The sequence below is a fragment of the Rhinolophus ferrumequinum genome (genome assembly GCF_004115265.2).
Source record: "Rhinolophus ferrumequinum isolate MPI-CBG mRhiFer1 chromosome 5 unlocalized genomic scaffold, mRhiFer1_v1.p scaffold_110_arrow_ctg1, whole genome shotgun sequence".
Lineage (NCBI taxonomy): Eukaryota > Metazoa > Chordata > Mammalia > Chiroptera > Rhinolophidae > Rhinolophus > Rhinolophus ferrumequinum.
The window spans coordinates 16815339-16838976 of NW_022680355.1; the positions used below are offsets into that span (position 1 = coordinate 16815339).

At 35.2% G+C, this 23638-nt stretch overlaps 1 protein-coding gene across 3 annotated transcripts in view; it reads right to left on the reverse strand.

Annotated features, from left to right (window-relative positions):
• Positions 1–23638, reverse strand: part of UPF2 (UPF2 regulator of nonsense mediated mRNA decay) — a 97351-nt gene that overhangs the window by 64242 nt on the left and 9471 nt on the right. For all 3 annotated transcript variants that reach the window (XM_033100654.1, XM_033100656.1, XM_033100655.1), the window contains exons 4-5: positions 14135–14295; positions 5788–5985 (exon numbers count right to left, since the gene is read on the reverse strand). In XM_033100654.1, coding sequence (XP_032956545.1) covers positions 5788–5985; positions 14135–14295 — 359 coding nt within the window. The remainder of the gene's footprint in view (positions 1–5787; positions 5986–14134; positions 14296–23638) is intronic.

A 23638-nucleotide genomic window follows, 5' to 3' on the forward strand; every position in this document is an offset into this window, starting at 1 on the left:
CAATCCAGTTGTGGAGGGTGCAGCTCACTGGTCCATATGGGAATCGAACTGGCAACCCTGTTGTTAAGAGCTCATGCTCTAACCAACTGAGCCATCCGGCCGCCCCAGAAAGCAGAACTGTTTTACTGATACGTGATACCATACCATACTTGGGAGAATCAAAACTAACTACTATGGATTGGTTTTGCTGCTTCTACATGGAGACAGATTACTATTTTTCTCATTCATTCTTTCTTTCATTCAACTATCATTGAAATTGTTACTGTAATACATGCTAAGTACTATTCTAAGCACCAAGGATGCTGCGTTTCCCTGAAAATAAGACCTAGCCAGACAATCAGCTCTAATGCATCTTTTGGAGCAAAAATTAATATAAGAACCAGTCTTATTTTACTATAAGACTGGGTATAATATAATAAATATAATGTAATATAATATAACAATATAATACTGGGTCTTATATTAATTTTTGCTCCAAAAAACGCATTAGAGCTGATTGTACCAGACAAACCTCGCCTGTATGGTCTACACACTCACTCTCCAGTGTTCCCTGATGTCTGGTTCAAAAACCAACATTTACTGATTAGCTACTATGTATTCAGAACTATGCTGAACATTCAAAAAAAGTTTAAAATATGAGCTGTGTTCTCAAGAAATGTACAATATATCTGAGGAAAATAAACTAATATGTACTTGGGAGTCAAGTGGGGTATGGAGAGGAGAGCACTACAAGCAGAAAATAGAGCAATGGATGAAGGCTATGAGGCAAGATGACTGGCTATTACAGAAACTGAAAAGGAGAAAAAAGTAAGGGTAATGTAGTAACAAATATAGTTGGAGAGGAAGACCTGAACCAAACTATGCAACGTCTTTGAGACAACGTGAAGAAGTTTACATTATATTTGAAAGAAATGGAAAGCCATTAAGATATTAAGATAGGAGAGTAAAATTAATTTTTTAGAATGCATAAAGGAAGCAACAGCAAATGCAGAGCAGCCAGAATGGTAGCAGTAAAGATAAAGCAAACCTGAGATACATTTAAGAGATACATAGATTAATTACATTTGATTACTAAACTGACTACTACTCCTCTTCCACTGGATCCTGGGAAACACTGACATTTAAAAGAGCAAATGAAACTGGAAGCCCAAGATAAGTAGAAAGAAAAATCAGGAGGGTTTAGTACCACAGAAGCCCTGGGAAGAAAATGCCCCAAGCAGTAAACTGTGTTAAATGGCTGGAAAAAGCAAATGAGACAAAGACTGGAACTGCCCTGGACGGTACAGCAACATGAAAGTAATTGGCAACTTGGGCAAAAAGAGTTTCAGCGTAGAGGTGGGATTGGAGCCAGACTGGAGTGGATTGAAGAACGAGGAAGCAAGAAAGTAAAGACTCCCACTATAGCCAATTCTCTCAAGAGAACTGCTTTAAAAAAGAGGGAAGACAGTAGCTAGAAAGGGATGGGAGGCCCAGGGGGGCTCAAAGTATTCAGTTTGTTTTCTCAAGATGAGAAAATGTTTGTGTACTGAGGTCAGGATCCAGTAGAGATGGGGGCAGGGGGAGAAACTGATACTAAAGATATACAAAAAGGATAATGGATTACACAGCATTCAGGAGAAACAGTGAGTCAAGATTCAGAGTAAGATGGACTGGCCTTTAATAGAAGGCATACAAGTTGACCATAACACCCAGGGAAGAAACATTCTACAAGCACTAAGGCAGGTGGGTTTATAAAGAAGGGGCACAAGGTTGAGGGAGTTCTGTCTGATGGCTTCTATATTCTCTATTAAGTACTGTATCTGGCATCTTCTGCTAAGGAGGTGTCATGCAGGGAGTCACATGGGGTCTCTGCTCCCGTTCCCCACATAAGAACGCAGGATATGGTGAGGCCAAAAAAGAACACCCACGGAGCCACAGATAGGGGAGTCATACCACTATAGTCTCGCTGGAGGCTGGGTTGGAGACACAGGAAGCAGGAGCCATACATCCACAACCTGCCATCCATTTGTCTCTGCCAACCAACCAACCCCACTTGCTAGCTGCAATCCGCCATACTAACTGCAATCTGCTCTTGCTAGCTCAGCCACCATCTTCTTTCTAGCCCCCATTTGCTGCTAGCGTAGCCACGGCAGTTATATTAGTGGCCAATGGCTCACTGGTTACAGCTGACGGCCAACTAGCCACAGCTGATGGCCATCCAATCACAGTTGATGGCCATTTACTACCTGAGCCAGCACCTTTCCACGTGAGGCGGAGAGCCTGGAAACTGCACTCCTGGCTCTGTCCCCCCAGGAGGGAAGCAGAATAAAAACTGGAGAAAGAATGAAAATGTGTTGTGGAACGTGGGAGAATGATTTGAGAACAGAAATGCTGTCAGGTTTCCAAGCAGTGTTAGGGGCCTAAGGTTGATGATCATGAATTTATAAAGTTATCAGCCTATCTAACTGATCATCGCTAGGAAGGCGCAACAGTTTGGATACAGAAATCAATAAGGCGGGTGGCTGAGTTCATCCAAGGTTGAACTTGACAAGCAGATGTGAATGAAGGACAGAGGGCAAAAGAATGTACAAGAGAGATACTAAAGACGTGCTACACCAGAAAGTAATCTAGAAGAGGATGGCCCACCCCCATGGCTCTTGTCAAAATCCACGCCAAACTTCAAAGTCCGTCATGAAGGTCCATCCGTTTCTTCTCCAGGGTTTTATCTGCTCCCCAGCCATGCACGCTGCCTGCACTGTCTTAACTGCCACAGTGCTTTGTACTGTTTTTTACAGCCCACTCCTACTTTACTGTGTGGCCCTGGCTGCCCCTCACTAATGTGACTGTAAGTGCACAGCTCCTGTGCTCGTATGTCTCTCCCGTGGCACTAAGCATATTATCTCACAAGATAATGTACAGGCCGTAAACCCACTTCCTGAAGAGAAACAAGTATTAGGACACTTCAAGTAAATCAATCTTGCCTGATCTGATGATAATACGGAAAAACCTAGACATGGCAGAAACCATATAACTTTTTCAAATCCTTAATAGTGGAAAAATACAAGGGTGACAAATGTTTTAGGAGCTAGTCCTCACTAGGGCTTCAACAGCGTCTATGAGGAAATGCCCTTTTTAACATTTTAACTAAAAAAGCTGGGTAGCAGATATCTAAAATAACTATTTTATATGTACTACTCCCTATACTTTTTTAAATACCTGAAATATCTCACTACTACTCTTCATAAAATATTAATTTACCTTAAGGTGAAAATATCTTTGCGATCAACCAAGAGGTTTTAACATTTTCAGAGCACACAAGGGGCCTCTTGTAAGGCTCTCCCCATAGGATGACTCTACTACGTTTTTCACAAAAAACAGCAAACTTTTAAGGTTCAGTGTATTTTAACTTAGGTTTTGAAGAAGAATGTTATACAAAGTAAGAAATTGTTTTACTATTCTTCTAATTAGTATCCTAACAAGTACCACCCCACTCGTTTCAATATATATAGCATATGTTTTAAATGTTTTAAACAGCAAAAATCTTTTTTTAAAAAAATTAAGTTAGATTATTATACTAAACAAATCGGACAGAACGAGTTGAGAACCATATGATTTCACTGATATGTGGGATAGAAAATTGAAGGTGAGAAAGGAACAAGACAAGCAAATAAAGAAACAAAAACTCATAGACACAGACAAAAGTTTAGTGGTTACCAGAGGGTAAGGGGGGAAGGGGTGGGAGATGAGGGTAAAGGGGATCAAATATATGGTGATGGAAGGAGAACTGACTCTGGGTGGTGAACACACAATGTTAGATATAGATGATGTGATACAGAATTGTACACCTGAAACCTATGTAATTTTACTAACACTTGTCACCCCAATAAACTTTAATCAAAAAAAATTTAAGTTAAAAACCTTTGTGCTTGGGTGATAATGATGTGTCTGTCAGTGAAGATTCATGGACTATAACGAATGCACCCCGTGGTGGGGGCGGTGACAGTGGGGAAGGCTGTGCCTGTGTGGGACAGTGCATAGATGGGAATTCTGTACTTTCAACTTAACTGTGAAGCTAAAACTGCTCTAAAAAATAAAGTCTACACTACAATAAAAACCACTTTTGTATATCAAAGGACATTATCAAGATAGTAAAAAGACAATTTTTAGAATGGGAGAGAATATTTGCAAATCATATATTTGATTAGGGTTTGGTATCCAGACTAGATACAAAATTCTTACAATAAAAAGACAACCCAATTAAAAAATGGGTAAAGGACATAAATAGATATTTCCACAAAGAAGATGAAAAGATGTTCAACAGCACTAGTCATTAGGAAAATGAGTATAGGACAGCTATAATCAAAAAGAAAACTAGCCAATAGCAAGTGCTGGAGAAGATGTGGAGAAACTGGAATCCTCATACACTGCTGGAGAGAATGTAAAATGGTTCAACCACTGTAGAAAACAGTTTGGCAATTTCTCAAAAAGTTAAACATATAACCCCACAATTCTACTCCTAGGTGTATACTCAACAAATTGAAAACAGGGACTCCAGTATATATTCATAGCAGCACTCTTCAGAATGTTTCCACAAACTGTGGAAACAGTCAAAAGTCCACTAATGGATGGCTGATAAACAAACTGTGGTATGCACACACAATGAAATATAATTCAGCCATTAAAAGGAATGGAGTACTTATAAATGTACAATGTGGCTGTACCTTCAAAACATGATCCTAAATGAAAACATATACAAAAGATCACACAGTGTATTATTCCAGTTATATGAAATACTCAAAACAGATAAATCCATAGACACAGAATGCAAGCTGGGGGAAGGAAGGATTGGGGAGAAACTGTTCAATGGGTCCTGGAGTGACGGAGTGTTTTGGAAGTATGTATTAGAATATTTATACACCAAAAGCAAAGTGTATTATGTCCTAATTTTAGTGTAAGTCACAAAAATTACTAATCTTAACATAACTTGAACAGCAATATTACACAGTAATTAAGAGCACAGTCATTAGCTAACAGGGCTTACATTGTGGACCTACCACTCACTAGCTGTGTATGTTTTTTAGCCCTAGGTAGGTACTTAACCTCTTTGTGCCACAGTTTCCTCATCTGAACAACAGGGATAACAACAGTGGGTATCTCACAGGGTTGTCATGATTAAATGAATTTTTATGTATATTATAAGTGCTAAAATGATGTTTAGCACAAAGTGATTGTTACATAAAAATTTTTAGCTATTATTTTCTTAAATGGGCTCCCTAATAAACACATCAGAATGCAAAAATAACTTTTAAAAAAATTATCTGCTCTCTCTCCAAACCCCTGCCACCATGCCCTTCCATCTCCTCTTCTCCATCTTGACGATTTGGCAGAACTCCCTTTAGGAAACATGATGTGACTGGCATTCAGGACCTTCCACCCTATTAACGATCTCCAAGCTTCTGATTTCTCTAAAGTAACTCCTCCTCACAAAGAGTTAGGGATATCTAGCCTAGAAAGACAGCACTATAGAGCTAACACTTCCCCAACAATCCCAACTAAGATCTCACACAAATTCACTGTATTATAAATAAACATTTTCAAATTATTTCACATTAACTTAAATGTATGGCACTGTTTAAAGAAAGTCAATTGTCAGCTTTTCATGCTGCATTCCATATTATCCTGTCATTCATTTATTCTAATGACTCAATGTTCATATTACAAAACTAGTAAAGAAATTTTTTTTCCAAATACTATTTTGAAACTAATTTTTATAGCACTTAATGTAAAAATTTGTCCTTGAGTATTTACCTTTGGAATCATCTTTGTTGGACTCTTTATTCTGACAATTTTTTTCATTATCTTTAAACAGGATGGCTGGAACAAAAGCCTTCAAATCAATGAGGTTTTCATAAAAATTCCGAGCATCTTCATCTTCCCATATACCACCTTCCAAGTCATATTCTCCAGGTTTACCAGGTGTAAATATATCAATTCCAGGCCCATGCTCTACAACAAAATAAATCACAGGGAATCGAAACAATTTCTGGTTTAGCATGCTAAACATGACAAGATATTTTATAGTTTCAATTTTATAACTAATGAATCTAGAGTGTTTCAATTAACAGAAGCTTCTTCAATCAACAAGCACCCTGGACTGTTCACAAAACCATCATAACATCAAATTATAAAATGTTTTAAGCAAAGCTCTAATCCAGGACAGACGAGAGGACAGCAGAGGATAAAGATGTTTTTCTCTTCAATGTTTTAAGCAATTAATATGAGATTAGGTAGCCATTTGATATATTAGACCTATCTTCATGAAATGTGAAACCAAAATATGAAATATATAAGCCTGGCCATTCCTAAAACACCCAGCTTCACGTCCCACCTCCCACATTAAGCCTTTCTTTTTATTTTTGATGGCTTTCAACCCTCTGTATCACTTATATCACACGTAGACCATAAACCCTTAATTAAGAAGCATTCTTCCTTTTGGTATAGTCCTTGGTAAAAAGTAGATTGCCATAAACGGTCAATTGATAAACTGACCTGGAACTGGAAAAGAAGATTAAAAAAAATACATAGATATTTCAGTAGAGGGTGGAAAACCATGTACAAATTTACACACACACACACACACACACACACGTCTACCTTTACATACAACTATAGATTCTTAACTCAGAACATTGAAAGTAATTAATTTCCTACTTCATGATCATGAGACCATTCATGAATTTATCTGTTCTCACTGTGCTTCTCTCCAAACCAGAATTACAAAGAATGATCATACAGATTAAAATAACTTTAAGAAAAATTAGATTATTCATTAAAAGTCATTCAGGAAAAGAAAAAAAGAATAACAGCAAAGACAACAAAATGCTGGCTCCATAACTCATTAATTATATGCCTTAGAACAAATATATTTAAACATCGGACACTAAACCCATACACTATAAGGGAAAAACTGATAAATTTACAACTTCTATTTAATGAAAAATATAAACAAACTAGAAGACAAATACTGGCAATATTTATACAAAGAAATTAATATCCATAATATAAAGTTCTCCTGCAAATAAAGACCAAAGTCCCAATAGAAAGATAGATAGAGCCTCTGAACAGATGAGTAAAAGAGCACATGAAAAGATCCTTAACCTCAGTACTAGTAAGGACAATGTTAAATAAAACAAACTTTTATCAGTTTGACCCATTATATTATGTTTAAAAGACTGATATCAACAGATGTTGACAGTAAGGAAGTAAGCACTCTCATATCTTAACTAGAGCATAAACTGATACAGCATTGGGAGAATGTAATTTGTCAGTGTTTATCAATTATTTAAAATAAACATAATCTTCCCTCAGAAACAGCAGAAAATGTAAACTAATATTTACAAGGGTGTTCACTGCAGCACTGTTTGTAGCAGAGTGACACTGGAAAGAATCTAAATATCTATTAAGAGAAGGGCTGACAAATTGCATATAGTATATACTATGCAATATTATTAATCAGATATTAAGAGAATTGAGGTAAATCTACCTGAACTGACTGCAGAAGACTCTCAAAAATATATTATTGAAAGAAAGAAGTCATGCAACATAACATCCTACATAAATTAACAATAAAGCTACAAATAGATGTCTGATTACATATTTTGCATATACGAATTGTGTTACAAAAGTCTGGACAGATTCATATCAAACTGTTAACCATGGTTATCTTGGAGAATAGAATGGATATGACAGGAGACTTTCTACTCTATAATATGCACGAATATTTTGCAAATCTAAAAAATAACGTGCATGGTATTTTAAATTGTAAAAAAAAAAAAAAAAAAAAAATTCAACTTCTGAGGGGCAAAAAATGCTACCAAATCAAAAAGCAATCAAAAATTAGGGGAAAATATCTGCAATGCATATAAAAAAGAGTAATTTCCTTACTATGCAAAGCACTTTTACAATTCAATTTAAAAAGTAGTAGACAAACATTTGATTTTAAAAAAAGGGGTAACAGATTTAAGCCAGTATGTTATAGGGTGTGTGCGTGTGTGTGTGTGTGTGTGTGTGTGTGTAAAACAGCCAATAAACTTAAAAGATGCTCAACCTCAATGAGAATGTAAAAATCAAGAACTACATTATGGTAAGGGTGTAATGAAACACTCATTCTCATATACTCAGTGTCATGTAAATTTCTTTGGAAGAAAATCTGGCATTATATATTGAAACTTAAAATGCATATAACCTTTTAACCCAGCAATTCTACTTAGGAATTTATCCCTGAAATACTAGCATGCATCCAAAAAGTCTTTAAGTACAGAGATTTTATCATAGCATTGGCTGTACTAGCTAAAAACTAGAAATAACTGAAATGTCAGTCAACAGAGGACAAAGTAAATACAGCACAATTATGCAACAGAATATTACTATGCAGCAATTTTAAAAGAATTAGATGGCTCAATATGAATTGACATGAAAAGACATATAAGATACATGGTTAACTAAAAAGAGTTGCAAAACAGTATGGATGATACAATCTCACTTCTGTGAGGTAAAAAAGGATATTTTGATCACTGAAAAATTTAGGCCTCTTCAGGCGAAGATGCAGCACCAGTGACCTAAAACAACCAAGTGGGCAAATAACAGAATGTAACGGTTTTCAAACACTAGACATGAGGTAGCACAGGCACAGGAAAGTGATTCCTGAGAGAATTAACTGCCCTGATTGACTGCATGGTAAGATTTTCCAGACCATGACCAAGAAAGGGAGAAGCCAGGCAGACCTCAACAGTCTCCATGAGTTGAGGACGATGGGGCTGACAGTCTGGCAAGACTCTTGCCCAGGTGGCTAGATTCTGTAACACAGAGTACCAGAGAGGAAAAAGCAGCACAAAATCTACAGAAAGTCCCCCTGGAATGTTCAGTTGAATACTGATTAGCCCCTACGTTTGAGAGAACTAGGTGAACTGGGAAAATATTCACGAATCTTCTAATTCATGGGAAATCACAGAGTCCAAAAGGATATTGGTTCAGTAATAGGGAAAATCAGCCCTTGAATCAAGGATGCTCTGATCCCACCTAACAAACAAGCCTGGAAAGACTAGACTGGAACTGTTTCCAACTCACTTAACTCTGCCCCAGAACAAAGCTCAATGATATTTCTAAGAATACAAAACTATCCAGCACACATCCAATGAGACATAATCAGGCACAGAAAGAAGTAGAAAAATTACCAGAGATATACAGGAGATCAATCTATCAATCAATTAAAAGCAATGCAGACATGATATAAATCATAAAATAAGTAGGCAACATACTGAGCATGTTTAAGACCATGGAAAATATAACCAGCTTCTAGAGATAAAAACAACATCTCTCCATGAAATTAACAGTACATTAGACACTGTAAAAGGAAAAATTAGTGAATTTAAAGACACAGCAATGGAAACTATCCAATATAAAACACAGTCAAAGAATAAAAAGGGCAACCTCAAACCACCTAACATAGTTGTAATTGAATCCCCACAGGAGCGGGGAGAGGAATAGAAAATATATTTGGAGAAATAAGAGTCAAATTTCCAAATTTGATAAAAATTATAAACCCACAAATACAGGAACTCTAGCGAATCCCAAGCACAAGAAATTATAAAGACAACTATACCAAGCCACATCATAATGAAATTGCTTAAAATCAGTGATAATAAAAAAATCTTAAAACAACCAGAGAAAAATTACATAAATATTACGTAAAGAACAAAGATAATAATAACAGCATTCTCACTAGAAGCAATACAGCTAGAAGACACCAGGGCAACATATTTAAAGTACTGAAAGAAAAAAAAATCTTACCCTAAAATTCTACACCTGGCGAAAATATTTTTAAAATGTTGACAGAATTTTGTCAAGATTTATTATCTCTGGGAAATGCCTAAAAATACTTGTAAAGTCATTTAACAGTTTAAAAAAACTAGCTTAAATTTTAGTAGAAATAAACCAAGTAAATCAATATCAAAGGATGCTGAACACTATGGTAAGACTTTGGTTCTAAAATATAATAAATATACTGAGAAAATTCTGAGAATCCAGACAGATTCAACCAAAACACAAATTCTGAATTCTATGACGAAACTTCTTTTAAAAAATTAAACAGTTTATTGTCACCCCAATAAACTTCAATTAAAAAAAATTAAAACGTTTGAGGCTCATTAATCAGGAGATACAAAAATTAGAAATTATGTACAGGATTACATATAAGTAGAATAAAACATTCACAGTATACAATAGGCATTTTAACTGAAGATGTAAAATACAAAGCACCTTCTTATATTAGAAAAGGATGCTTTACAAACACCCACAGGGGCCCTTACGTCTCTGTGTTTGGCGACTGAGACACCACAGACCCGGCACACGTGGTTTGGACCCACACACTGCGCAGCAGCAGAAGGCAGTAGTAAACCACTGCTGCACTTTCTTTTTTCTTTTTTGTCAATCTTTCCTTTTACCTTGAAAACCCTCTAATGAGACAGTCCAAAATGAAATATGAGATAATGCTGAAAGATGAGACGCCCAGGTTGGAAACCACTCAGTTACTGGGGAAGAACAGAGAACAAGTACCAACAGAACTGTCGCTAATGCTGCAACTCGATCAAAGCTGAAAAGACATCTAGCAGCTACTGTGCTCACAGGCAAAAGGAAAGTGAGATGCGGCTCCACATATACATGGAACCTAAGAAGCATGAATCAAGGTGAACTGGAAATTGTAAAGCAAGGAATGTAACGTCTAAACACTGCAGTGCCTGGTTTTAGCGAGCGAAAATGGACTGGAATGGGACATTTCCAGTCAGGCAGCCATAGTGTTCTACTTTGGAAATACAAATGCAGAGGAAACATAGTGACTTTAACATTGAGGCAAACTGTAGCATGGAAGTTATGGGCTACAATCGAAGATCTGAGCAAATATTATTAATCAGACTTCCAGGAAAACCGATGACCATCATTCAAGTCTATGTTCCAATTACAGAGGCTGAAGAAGATGAAATTGAAAGCTTTTACACAAATCTCCAAGAAGAAATTGATCACACACCAAAACAAGACATGCTGATAAAAATTAGAGGTGACCGGAACGCAAAAGTAGAAAATAAAGTAGAATCAACTGTCATTGGAAAATTTGGACTAAGGGTCAGAAATGAAGCAGATGGGCTTGTAGATGTCCGCGAAGCCCACAACTTGTCCATCACGAACACATACTTCCAACAACCAAAGAGATGACTGTGTACATGCACGTCGTCAGCTGGCCAGCGCAGAAGTCCGACAGATTATGTCACTGAAAGCAGGAGATGGAGAAGCTGTATTCTCCCTGCCAAAACAAGACCAGGAGCAGACTGTGGTACTGACCACAAACTGTGAAAAACAAACAACAAAGTAAAGCTGAAGAAGAGCTCTGAAAGAAATATAATGTACAAAACATTCCTCAGGGATTTAAAGTCCACGTAAAAACAGATTTTCACTGTTAAACCTAACTGACTGAGAACTAGAGCAACTGTGGACTGAAACTAGAAATATTAGCGAAGAATATGAAAAGACAATGTCAAAAGTGAAAAGGAAAGAAAGATCAAGATGGGTGATGGAAGCACTAAAACTTGTTAGAGACAGGCAAGAGGCAAAAGCAAAAGGTGACAAAAACAGAGTTAGTCCTGAATGCAGTTTTTCAACGATTATCAGATAAAGAGAACTATTGTAATAGTCAATGTAAGAAGACAGAAGAGAATAACAATAAAGGAAAAACAAGAGATCTCTACCAGAAGATTCAAAAAATAAAAGAGAAATTTAAACCTAGCTTAGGAACGCCAATGACCAACAAGGAAGCAAATTATCTGGCCAGGAGAAAAAAAAAATGGAGGGTGAAAAGAGTATACTGAAAATCTATACAAAAGAAACAAAAGGATGAGATACTTTTGAAGAGGATTCCTATGAGGAAGAACCTGTCATTACAGAAAACGAGTGAAAGTAGCTCTGAAAGTATTGCAAATACATTACCAGAGGTAGATGCAATAATGATGCAATTATCTCAAACCACACAGACTGAATCTGTCAAAATCCTAACGTGTCAACAAATGGAAAACAAACGACGGCCTACAGACTGAAAACGTTCAATATACATTCCAATTGCCAAGAAAGGAGATGCCCAAAACTGCAGTAACGATAGGAGCATTGCTCGAATTTCCCACGTAAGTAAAGTGATGCGCAAGGCGATACAACAAAGGCTGCTACCTTACATGGAGCAAGAAATGCTGGATGTTCAAGCTGGATTCAAACGCTCCAAAGAATTTCAGAGCAGGTTCACCTGTTTTATAAACTCCAGTAAAGCCTTTGACTACGTGGATCATGAAAAGCTACGGGCTGCTCTGAAAGAAACGGGCGTGCACTTCATGGTCCTGATGTGTAACTTGCATTGCGGGCGCTGTCAGGACAGAATATGGAGACAAAATGGTTTCCTGTAGGCAAAGGTGTCAGACAAGGGTGCATTTTTCCTTCCTATTTGTTTAATCTTTACGTAGAACATATCATATGAAAAACTGGGCTAGATCCAGAGGAAAGAGGATTAAAAATTGGTAGAATAAAAACTGGGCTAGATTCAGAGGAAGGAGGAGTGAAAACTGGTGGAAAATTAAGATATGCAGATGACACCATCTTACTGGCAGAAAGTAGCAATTATCTGAAACAACTTTGATGGAAGTGGAAGAAGAAAGTGCCAAAGCAGGGTTACATTTGAACATCAAGACAAAAATCATGACTACAGAAGAAATAACACAACTTTAATGCAGACAATTTAAACTGGTAAAGATTTTGCTTACCTTAATTCAGTCATCAATTCAAATGGAGACTGCAGCCAAGAAATCAAGAGAAGGCTGAGACTCGGAAGGACAGGAATGGAAGAATCAGGAAAGATCACCAAGAGCAAAAATGTGTCATTACAGACCGAGGCTAAGGTCATCCACACCCTCGTGTTCCCAATGACGATGTACAAATGAGAAGTTGTACAGTGAAGAAGGCTAACAGGAAAACATTGATGCATTTGAAATATGGTGTTGGAAGAGGGCTCTACAATAGCCCTGAACCACCAGAAAGAACTCGTGGGTCCTATGGCACATTAAGCCTGAAACATAGCTGGAGGCAAAAATGACAAAGCTGAAGCTGCCCTACTTTGGGGTACCGCGTGAGAAGGCAGGGTGCTCTGGAGAAGACAAGAAGAGCGCAGGGAACAGAAGGCAGCAGGACAAGGGGAAAAACAAATACAAGATGGATCGTGTCCATAAAAGCAGCCGCAGACATGCGTCCACAGGAGCTGAGCAGGGCTGTGAGGACAGGACACTGTGCACGTCACTCACTCATTCACAGGGTCAAAAGTCAGAGCCGGCTCAATAGCACAGAACACACACTTACAAATACGTCACTGTTAAGACTTTTAAGTAAATAGGATTGCCAGATAGTTTTAAGATTAATAATTTATTAACACTTATCTACATAACATACATATAATTATTTTACCAAGTAGTTGGTATGACAGGTTACAGTAATATATTAGGAATCTTACCAACTTAAGGACAATCAAAAAGGAAGTTTAAAACACCTTTGAAATAATATGGAAAACAACTCATCTCACAAAATGACAAACAATTTACCTCACAAAACTGCAAGGTAAGCTTTAGTCCTAAATAAAAATTTAATATATCATTCTAAACAAATAGAATAAAAATAAGGATAAATATAGAAATACTAGAATCCGAAAGGTCTAATCCACTTTATCACCTATCTGAGAAATAAAGTGAAACTTTCTATAACTCTACATACGGCTTAAGACAGGCCCTTCTTAGATGTAGTGCAAGGATATCTGTTAGAAAAACAAACAAAAACAAAAAACCAAGGGAACTCATCATAATATCTAAGTTAATTGTTATTCTCTAAGCTCAAAGCCTTTTCCATTCAGAAGAGCATTTCAAGTAGTTTTTCAAGGTTCTTTCAGGTCTTCGTACTACTGCATTTAAGATTTAAAGGCATTACAAAATTTTTTTCAATACACATCTGACAGGACTAAAGACAAGTGACAGTTACTAAAAGAATCACAGTGTTTTTTTTTTTTTTAAGGATATCTTACCTTCTGGTGTTGGTTTGTCCTGAGGAAGATCTGGCATATTTTCATCCAAAAGGTCTGCTAAGGACTGAGAATTTGCCAGCAGCTTCTGATAAGACATAGCAAATTCTTCATACTGTTTATGTCTATCTTCACTTAGCTCCCCTTTAGAATGTAGAATACGCCTATAAACAAATGATGAAATAATCTGATAATCTTATCAAAATAGATGTGCTCATATATTATTACACTAGGAATGTTCCATAAAATTTGATTTTATCACACAAGATTATTATTAGCATAATCTTCTTCAACGTATTTTTAACACTTTCAAGATATATCTGAAAATTTAAATTTGTATAATCAAATTCACCTATGCAATTACATTTTAACATTGGTACTTCGAAGACTATGAGCATGATTAACAATTATGCCTGCAGAAATATAAAATTTAACAATATGCCAAAATATAAAAATCATTTAGTCTTTTGTTAAAACCATACTCGCCTCAGACATAGTTAACCAAAAATACAGTGTTTCCCTGAAAATAAGACCTAGTCGGACCATCAGCTCTAACACGTCTTTTGGAGCAAAAATTAGTACAAGACCCGGTCTTATATAAGAGCTGGTCTTGAATTATATTATGTAAGAGCTGGTATTATATTCTATTATAGAGCCACTCTTATAGTAAAATAAGACCGGGTCTTATATTAATTTTTGCTACAAAAGACACATTAGAGCTGATGGCCCGACTAGGTCTTATTTTCGGGGAAACAGTAGTTAACATACCTAGACAAGTTAGTTTTCAAAAAACAACAGGTTATAGAAAGAATCAGTATCTTTAAACTTTCACAATGATTTGAATCGAGATTATCTTTTGAAAATGCCCATATCTTCCATACAGCTAATTCTCAATTCACAAGCACTGGTTATTTACCCATTTAACAAATATGAACTGTGTGACCCATGTAATCAAGGCCAGGCCATCTCTCAGAGCAGAGGACACAACTTCTCTTCCACTCTGCAAACAGTTCACTAGTAAGCCACCCACAATTAGAAATGTAAAACTATTTTAGCTTTTCAAAATGTATAAATTCAAGTAAAAGTCTTACTATATTTGTATAGATAGGTGTGATGTCTATAGCTGGATCCAATTTTTTCTACAACTAAATATTTATGTAGCAGTATAACATTTAACATTTATAAACCTTAACTCAAATACAACACAGGTTTCAAAAAATCCATTATAGATTGTAAATTAAGTCATTTTCAAAATATTTAGAAGTTTTTTTATCCCTTGTCATTTGAGTTTTCTTAGAAATAGGGAAGAAAATGAATTAGAGGGTTTGTGTGTGTGTGTGATACCTTTTTAAGTTACAGAAAATAAAATACAAAAAACATACCTACGCTTATTTGTCCCTGCTTATTTGGAACAATTTCCAAACTATCCCATCTTACTCCATTACTACCCACATAAACTTTTGTTTAAATGCTATTAACATTCCAAATTACATTTTTTATTTTAGGAATATCAGTTCCCATTATAATAAGCACAAAATGAATCAATATATAGATCAGTTACTGATCATTAACTCAATCTTTTCCCCCACCAAATCGGGTCCATTAAGATCTAAAATGAGAAACTATCACTCATTTTCTTATAATTTAAATATAGACCACATCATTCTACGAACAGATCAGTAAAATGTCAAACTAGCTTAACCATAATAATGTAGAAAAAAAGTATTTCTCTAAAAACACTGTCATTAAAGAGCAGTGTTTTCCTCTCTGCACACATTTATTTCAGACTACTTTCATAGGCGAAAACAAAGTTTCTTTTGGTTAAGTTTTATCAATAAATTTTAAAAATTAAATAAAAAACCCAAAGCATTTAAAAATATTCAATCCATGAAAGAAATGACTAACATACTTTGAATAAGCCTGTTAGAATTTTCAATTAGAATGTCATTTTTGAAGTTAAAAAAAGCCATTAGAATTAAATTACTACATGATTTGAACAAATACTACTCAAAAGTAGGCTACTCTAAAATGTTCTGCAATGCATTATTAGGAAAAATGTTAATAAAAACTTAGGAGTCTACTCTGAAGCAAATTACGTTAAAAGGGATAATAATAGTTCTAAAAGATTTAAAAACTTCTGACAATTAAGACGCAAAATTATTTCAGTACTTGGAAAGAAATTGAAAAATATCTCAAAATAACGTAGCCTGGAACATATTTCTCTAACAATTTCTGACATTCTGGTCATCTGAAGAACATACATCCAGTTTTAGGTTTTACAATATTCATTAAGGACTTATAGTATATAAGCAATAGCAAGGTGACGATTATTTTATTAGAAAAGAAAATGAACACTCCTTTTCCAATATTAACCTCACTTTCAAACATTTGCCTGGAACTTTGCACTGGGTCAATTAAAAGTGATTTAATTCTATGATAGTTCCCTTTGTATGAATTCCAGTTCCTTTCCAGTACTCCTGGAATAAATATAAAACTTGGAAGCTTCAGAGATACTCTGTCTTCCCCCAAACCTCAACTCCCTGATCAAATATTTTAACAGATCAAATATATGGTGATGGAAGGAGAACTGACACTGGGTGGTGAACACACAATGGGATTTATAGATGATGTAATACAGAATTGTACACCTGAAATCTATGTAATTTTACTAACAATTGTCACCCCAATAAATTAAAAAAAAAAAAGATTAAAAGAAAATTTTTTAACAGTACTAATTTACCTAACTACTTAATTTATACACATTTAGGTTACTATCTAGTGAGAATAGTTCCCAAGAAAAAAGCCTAGACTTTGGTATCTCTAACTGTATCTTACACTAAGCACTTGGTAAGAAGTACAGAATACCAATACCAATGAAATGGCATTAGAAGAGTTCTGTTGTGCAAAAAAACGTATACAGTCACGTTGATTTTCCTTGACCATTTATTTAATATACATTTACTAAACACCTAACTAAACCACAGCATGTAGTTAAGACTACAAACTTCAAGCAGAGAAATAACATCATAGGCGCCTAAACGTTCAAAATCCCTAGAAATCATTTCGAGGTTCTAATGAAATTAAAATGAAACATTTTTTAGTGAATGTGTGCTATGTATGTCAGTTTTTTCTAACTTTATGAAGCCCATAGGAAAAGTTTGATTAAATTTTTTTAGAAGACCTGCATGAGGGGACTAAACATTACATGGCACATTTGACCAGAGTACCTCTTCTGTATATCAGTATAAATCTCACCAAAATTTCTTATGTGAACTCCATGGGAATATATCACTATACAAACTCAAGCTGAAGATATGATTCATCACATATTTTAATTACAATCTGTTCAGAAGCACACCTATTACAGAAAGTTGAACTGAAGCCATACTTTTGAAACTGCCATATATTAGAGGTCAGCACACTTTTCCTGCAGAGGGCCAGATAAATATTTTAGGCTTTGCAGACCATATGGTCTGTTGCAACTACTCAATTCTACTGTTATAGCACAAAAGCAGACAATTCTTAAACAAGTAAGTGTGAATATGTTCCAATAAAACTTTATTTATTTATATATGAAATTTTAACTTCATATAATTTTAGTATTTCACAAAATATTCTTTTGATTTTTTCAACCATTTAAAAAGGTAAACACCATTCTTAGCTCACTGGCTGTACAAAAACTAGTGGTGAGCCTAATCTGGCCTGTGGGCCACAGTTTGCCAATCCCCATCACAACTGGAGTTGAACAAGTTAGTATCACTATTAAATGTACTATAAAGGAGTTCATTCCCTCTCGTGATATCACTATACAACAGGGCGGTACTGGCACCCTGTATTTTAAAGATATGAAAAGCAAGAAAATGATATTAAGTCATATTCACTATAATAAAAATACAAGAAAGTAGACCTCCTTCACCCAATATAAGTGACATCATTGTCTGGAAGCACCCTTAAGGTACATCAATGCTTGATTTCTGGAGTGTTTTAATATGACTAATTTAATATTGTAAAGCGGACAGAAAACATCATTGTCCATTCTTGAATCAAGTGTTATTATCTCATAAAGTCATAAATGCCTCAAAAAACTCTAGTATTAAGAAACATTTTTGTTTTGTTTTTTTTTCCATTTTTATTATTGCTTGACTTTCTCGCTGTTTCTTTTATTTATAATTTACTGTTGTTCTGTATTGTTTTAAAAAATGAACTTTTAAAATAAGCTATGGACAAGTTTAGCATACAAATTTTCAAAACCATGGAAAGGCATAAAGAGAAATTTTCATTTAAAAGTCTTGCTAAAAAAGAATTAGGCAATATATTAAGAGTGAACCAACATTTATTGTATACTTACAATGTGCCAGATACTTTTATTAAGTGCTTTCACACATGAATTCATTCACCGCATCGTTTACCTTTACCTCAGAAGTGCAGTGCTACTGTTATCCCATTTTACAGAAGAGAAAACTGAAGCAGAGATATGAGGTAATTTGCCCAAAATCACAGAATGTGTAAGTGACAGATCTAAGGCTTGAGCCCAGGCAAGTCTGGCTTCAGAGTTCCTGCTCATAACTATTAGACTGTACTGCCTCTCAAATTAGAGTACAACTATCCATTTGGTACTTTACATTGAAATAGAATGTCTCTCCACAATGCATTTATCAAAGGCAAGCCTTCCCACACTGAGGTGCTAGTTTTATATTCTCTTTTTGTTTGGCTATGACTTGGTTAAGTACTGAGTGGTTAATGTTTTTACTAGACAGTTACAAAACAAGTACTAAATGCAGATGAGGATGAGTGCTATGGAAGACATGAAAAGATATAGTATGAAGGAGGTAGGAAAGAATCTGATTCTGTCACTTGCTATCTAAGCCACATTGGGCAAGCTCTTTAATCCCTAAATCTGATCTATCACCTTCAAAACAGAGGTATTTCTTTCAAGGGTACTGTGAAAATCAATTAAGATCATACATGCAATGTACCGTATCAATGTAAAGCAGTATTTTCATGACCCAAAAAAAAAAAAAAAAAAAGCAGGGCCCACTGTTGAAAAGGCAACAACTTCAATGCCAAGTATTATTCTGATCTACTATTAGCCAAATTAAAAAAGAAAAACAATCTTGGCAAGAAAACAGAAAATCCATTTTAGCTTTAACCTTATGCAGTCATGCAAAATAACACAGAACATGTGGCTAACTCTTGAAAAAGTAAACATGAAGCAGACCCATGAAAAACTACTAGGCTGTACTTCTCATCTCCTTTGTCAAATGTCCTTTGTCAAAATGTTGTCAAATTTTCCAAGAATTACTTAAATTTCCTGAGAATTATCTTACATTTTCTTTTGGTTTCATTTTAGAATTTGGTTATGGATTGCCTTTTAATCTTGTGTGAAAAGACACTAGAGTATAGTTAAGCATAACTACTCAATCAAATATTTATTAAACAACTATATCTAAGTCACTGAAACAAAATAGGAGAATATCTGGAAGGAGGTAATAATTTTAGAGCACTTATAAAATTGTTAGAACCTAATTCTAAAGCACAACCATATAACATCGTAATAGTGCTTAAATACTACTCAATTAATCAAATTTACCTATAAAGGCAAAGTACACTTACCTGGAAGGAAAGTGAAAGGTAAAAGAGACATTAATTTTAAGTTAATGCATTTTTAAGATTCAACATTGGTAAAGTAATGTCTCATAAATTTGCATTAATTAAAAAAAACCCTAATTTTATTAACAGTGAGGAGGAAGCCTACATTCTACCTTTTTTTTTTTTTTTTAAACTAAACTTTAGAGCAAATCACTTACTGCTGTCGGACTGAGTATACAATCATGAAGGTTGTAATTTACCAATACTGAATAGAGAAACTTGCCACCACTCCCACCAATTAGAGGAAAAAGAAAGGAATTAAGATACTTCAGAATTATTCAAGCAAAATTCTGACTTAACAGCTGAATTCATGATTCTACTATGTGCCGAGAAACAAACTGTTACACAATTAAGTTATATCTAATAAAAATTAAATCATTTCTGCAACAAATTTTTATTAAATGTCAAAAAAATACTAGGTAGTATTACCTCTATAAGAATAGTATCTCAAAGTACAAAGCATTTCAAGTATAAAGTAAGAGCACTAAACATAATAAAAAGCAAAACCTACCAAGAAGTAAAGCTCTAAACTCTAAATTGGTAAATATTACTAGATGATGTTTTAAAATGTGTAACTATTAATTATTAACTGCCCAGATCACTTAACCAAAATGTATTAAAAAAAATTATTTTAAGTACAAAAAGCTTATAAATTCAAATTTATGAGAATTCCCCCAACTAGAGTACTGTACTGCTTGCTTATAACTAAACCCCTCAGGGCCTTAGAAACAGAACTAGCCATCTAACAACTATGGTATCAGCCCAGACAGCGTGAGAAAAGAACAGGAAAGACTGTTGTTCGTCTCAGTCTCTGTCTTCCCTCATTCATTATAGTGTCTTTAAGAAAATACCAGAGATTTTATTACTCTTTTTTTAAATTGGTTGAATGGATTTGTAAGTATAGACTTTTTGAGTATAGACTAACTTCACAACCTCTAAGAACAAAGAGTGCCACCTCCCAAGCTAATTAAAGTGACCAAGAGCATTTGGTTGGGATTTACAGACTGAAAATACAATGTATTTGATTTTTCTTTAAGTCATCATTACCAAGATATTGTACAAAGGCTCAAAGTAATTCAACTACATGTGAGTCTTAAATATCCACTAGCTTGGCACTTACGTATTGGCATTATCATGCCTGAGAAATCTTACTGGGAAAAACTACTCCCCATGATTTTATTCCTACCATGTAGCAAAAACCTCAAAACACCTACTGGATAATGATTGGGAGAAAATGTTAGAAATTGGTCATTTTAACAGTACTGTGCCTTCTTATAAGTAAAGAGACTAACAGGCCAAGTAGGGTCTCTGCACTAATGCATTTCTCATTTCTTTTACTTCCGTCAGGTATTTAAATCACTTCAATGTAGAAGCTGCTCAAATTGAAGCCATCCTAAGGCATGAGTCATTTATTAAGCCAAATGCCAATTAGTTTCCACACTGTGATTAAGATTCTCACATCCCCCAATTTATTACATCTCAGTGAAGTCTCCCGTGACAAAATGACTGCTAAAATGCTAAGGTCAATTCACACTAGGTAAATACCCTGCTCTAATAACCACGGGTGAATAGTTCTGTATTAAAATGAGTAAAAGATTCTAGAGAAAGGCCACAAAGCCGAGCTTTTAACACTATATTCTGTTCAAAATTTCCATCAGTGACTTGAATAATGAAAGAATAGAACTTCTGCTTACGAAGCTGAAAGTGACCAATAGATAAATACAATTAACAATATACATGTAATCAATGCTCAAAATTATCACTAGGTCAAAATGATATGCCAAAAGCATCTAAAGTTTAAAAGAGGTAAGGAAGTCTGTAATTAGGTTTAAAAAATTATCTCACTAGTTCAAGGTGAAGAACTGGCTTGGCAGCACTTCATTTGAGAAATTTGGCTTTCGGTATATACACGCCTAACAAAAAGTCAAAAGAATGACAGGGCAGGTATAAAAACTAATGGAATTTTAGGTCCTAGGCAGAAAAGAAACATCCAACACAAATGTCCCAAGGACAGTGAAGTGTCTGGAATTATGGAGCAAACAGAAAGGCAGGCCTTTATCCTGAAGAACATAATATGAAAGTGAAACAACTTGGCACTCTGCAAGTATCTGAGATATTACCATGGGTAACATCTGAAAGGGAACCCAGTGCTTCTCAAACTACCTGTGATTAAGGAATAATTTTTTTCCAGTCATTGTAGACACTTTCATAAAATACAGTTAACAATATCATGACAACGGAAAATTGCCATAAACATGTCTAAAGGTTTAGTCTCAGTTTCTATACTTAATTCACTGTGAACAGGTAAACAGGTCATGGACCCCCACTTTCAGTAGCTTTATTCCATCTGCAGCAGAAAAAAAAGAAGGAAATCAAAGGGAACCATTTATGGGGATTTAAATTTCCGCTTGAATTCCTAGGAAATACGTGTGTCCAACATTGGGATGGTACAGAGCACTCAACTCCTTTGGAGGTTTTCAGAGGAAGAATTTATCTGTCAGATAACCTGTAACATGGATTCCTGCACTAGAAGGGTGATTAGATTAAATCATTGTAGAATGATTTAATCTCTACCCTCTGAGCTTCCATGTGGCCAATCAAAAGCAAACACACACACAAAACCCTTAAAGCAGCTATTAAAAAGTAATCAAAGCAGACTTATAAAATCAGTTGTGATGTATTAGGTAGAACATAGGAGGAAAGGGAAAAGACAAGGAAAATGACGGAACACTATGTAAATCTTAATTTTAAAAACCTTAAATATGTGAGAAATATTAAGAGGACCACTATTTTCCTTTTTAACCCATTATTAATTATGTAATGGGTTTAAAACAGTCCTCGCTACTCAAAGCACGAAACAAGGATTCTTTTTTTCTTTTCAGAAACACTGAGGAAGACCCTCACCACCGTAAACGCTTACCTCTGAGTGGCCCTCAGTGCCAGGGTTTAGCCGTACAGTCTCTGCACCTATCTTGTACTGACTGTACTGGCATACACTACCAGTCTTCTCTTCTGGTTAAGTTAATCACCTTCTACTGGTAACTACTTAAATCAGTCTTTCCCAGTGCAGACTTATGAGAATAGAAAAGTGTACTCCCCATATTAATTCCTGATCAATAGCAATTTCAAACTTTCAACCATGTACTTTAAATGGTTGCAAAGTACTCAGCCAAAGGCTACTGCTGCCGCCTCCTTTCTGTACCCTCAGCCCTCCTCCACGTCCATCCTCCATAAAAGTTGACCTAATGGCCACCAACTACTACATCAACTTCTAGTTTGTTGAAGATTCCTAGGTACAGATGCTACACAGTAGTCTATAGTATTCTGTAACAATCAAAGGTGGCCCCTGAATCAGGTGTCTTCACTAATTATCATGGGCACATACATTATTTCCTTAGAATTTTAAATGACTGTCCCCAGGAGAAAGCCTCCTATAAATGCACTTTACATAGTTGCATTTAAGAAATTTTTTCACAGCTAATTTGATGCACTATTTTCCAAATTTCTGACCTAAAATATCACTGATAATGAATGACCCATCTTTTTTAAAAAGAGCAAGTATCAAGTGACATCAATAAATTAAAATACAAAACAATGAAAGCAAACCTGTTATAGAGAGGAAATAGCAAAACACACAGAAAAATAGCAGATAAGTAACAGAAAAAGAAAATTTATCCCTCCACATTAAGGAGTTTTTAAATCACAGGAAGAAAACAAATTCACAAAGTAAAAAATCACCATATACCTGCCAGATTTCTTTTAAAATCAGAAACATCATCTATGGTAGACTCACATTTAAACATGAGTACTTAGATTGTTAACACTTTGAAATTTTCCTGGAATGTTAAGAAATCACCT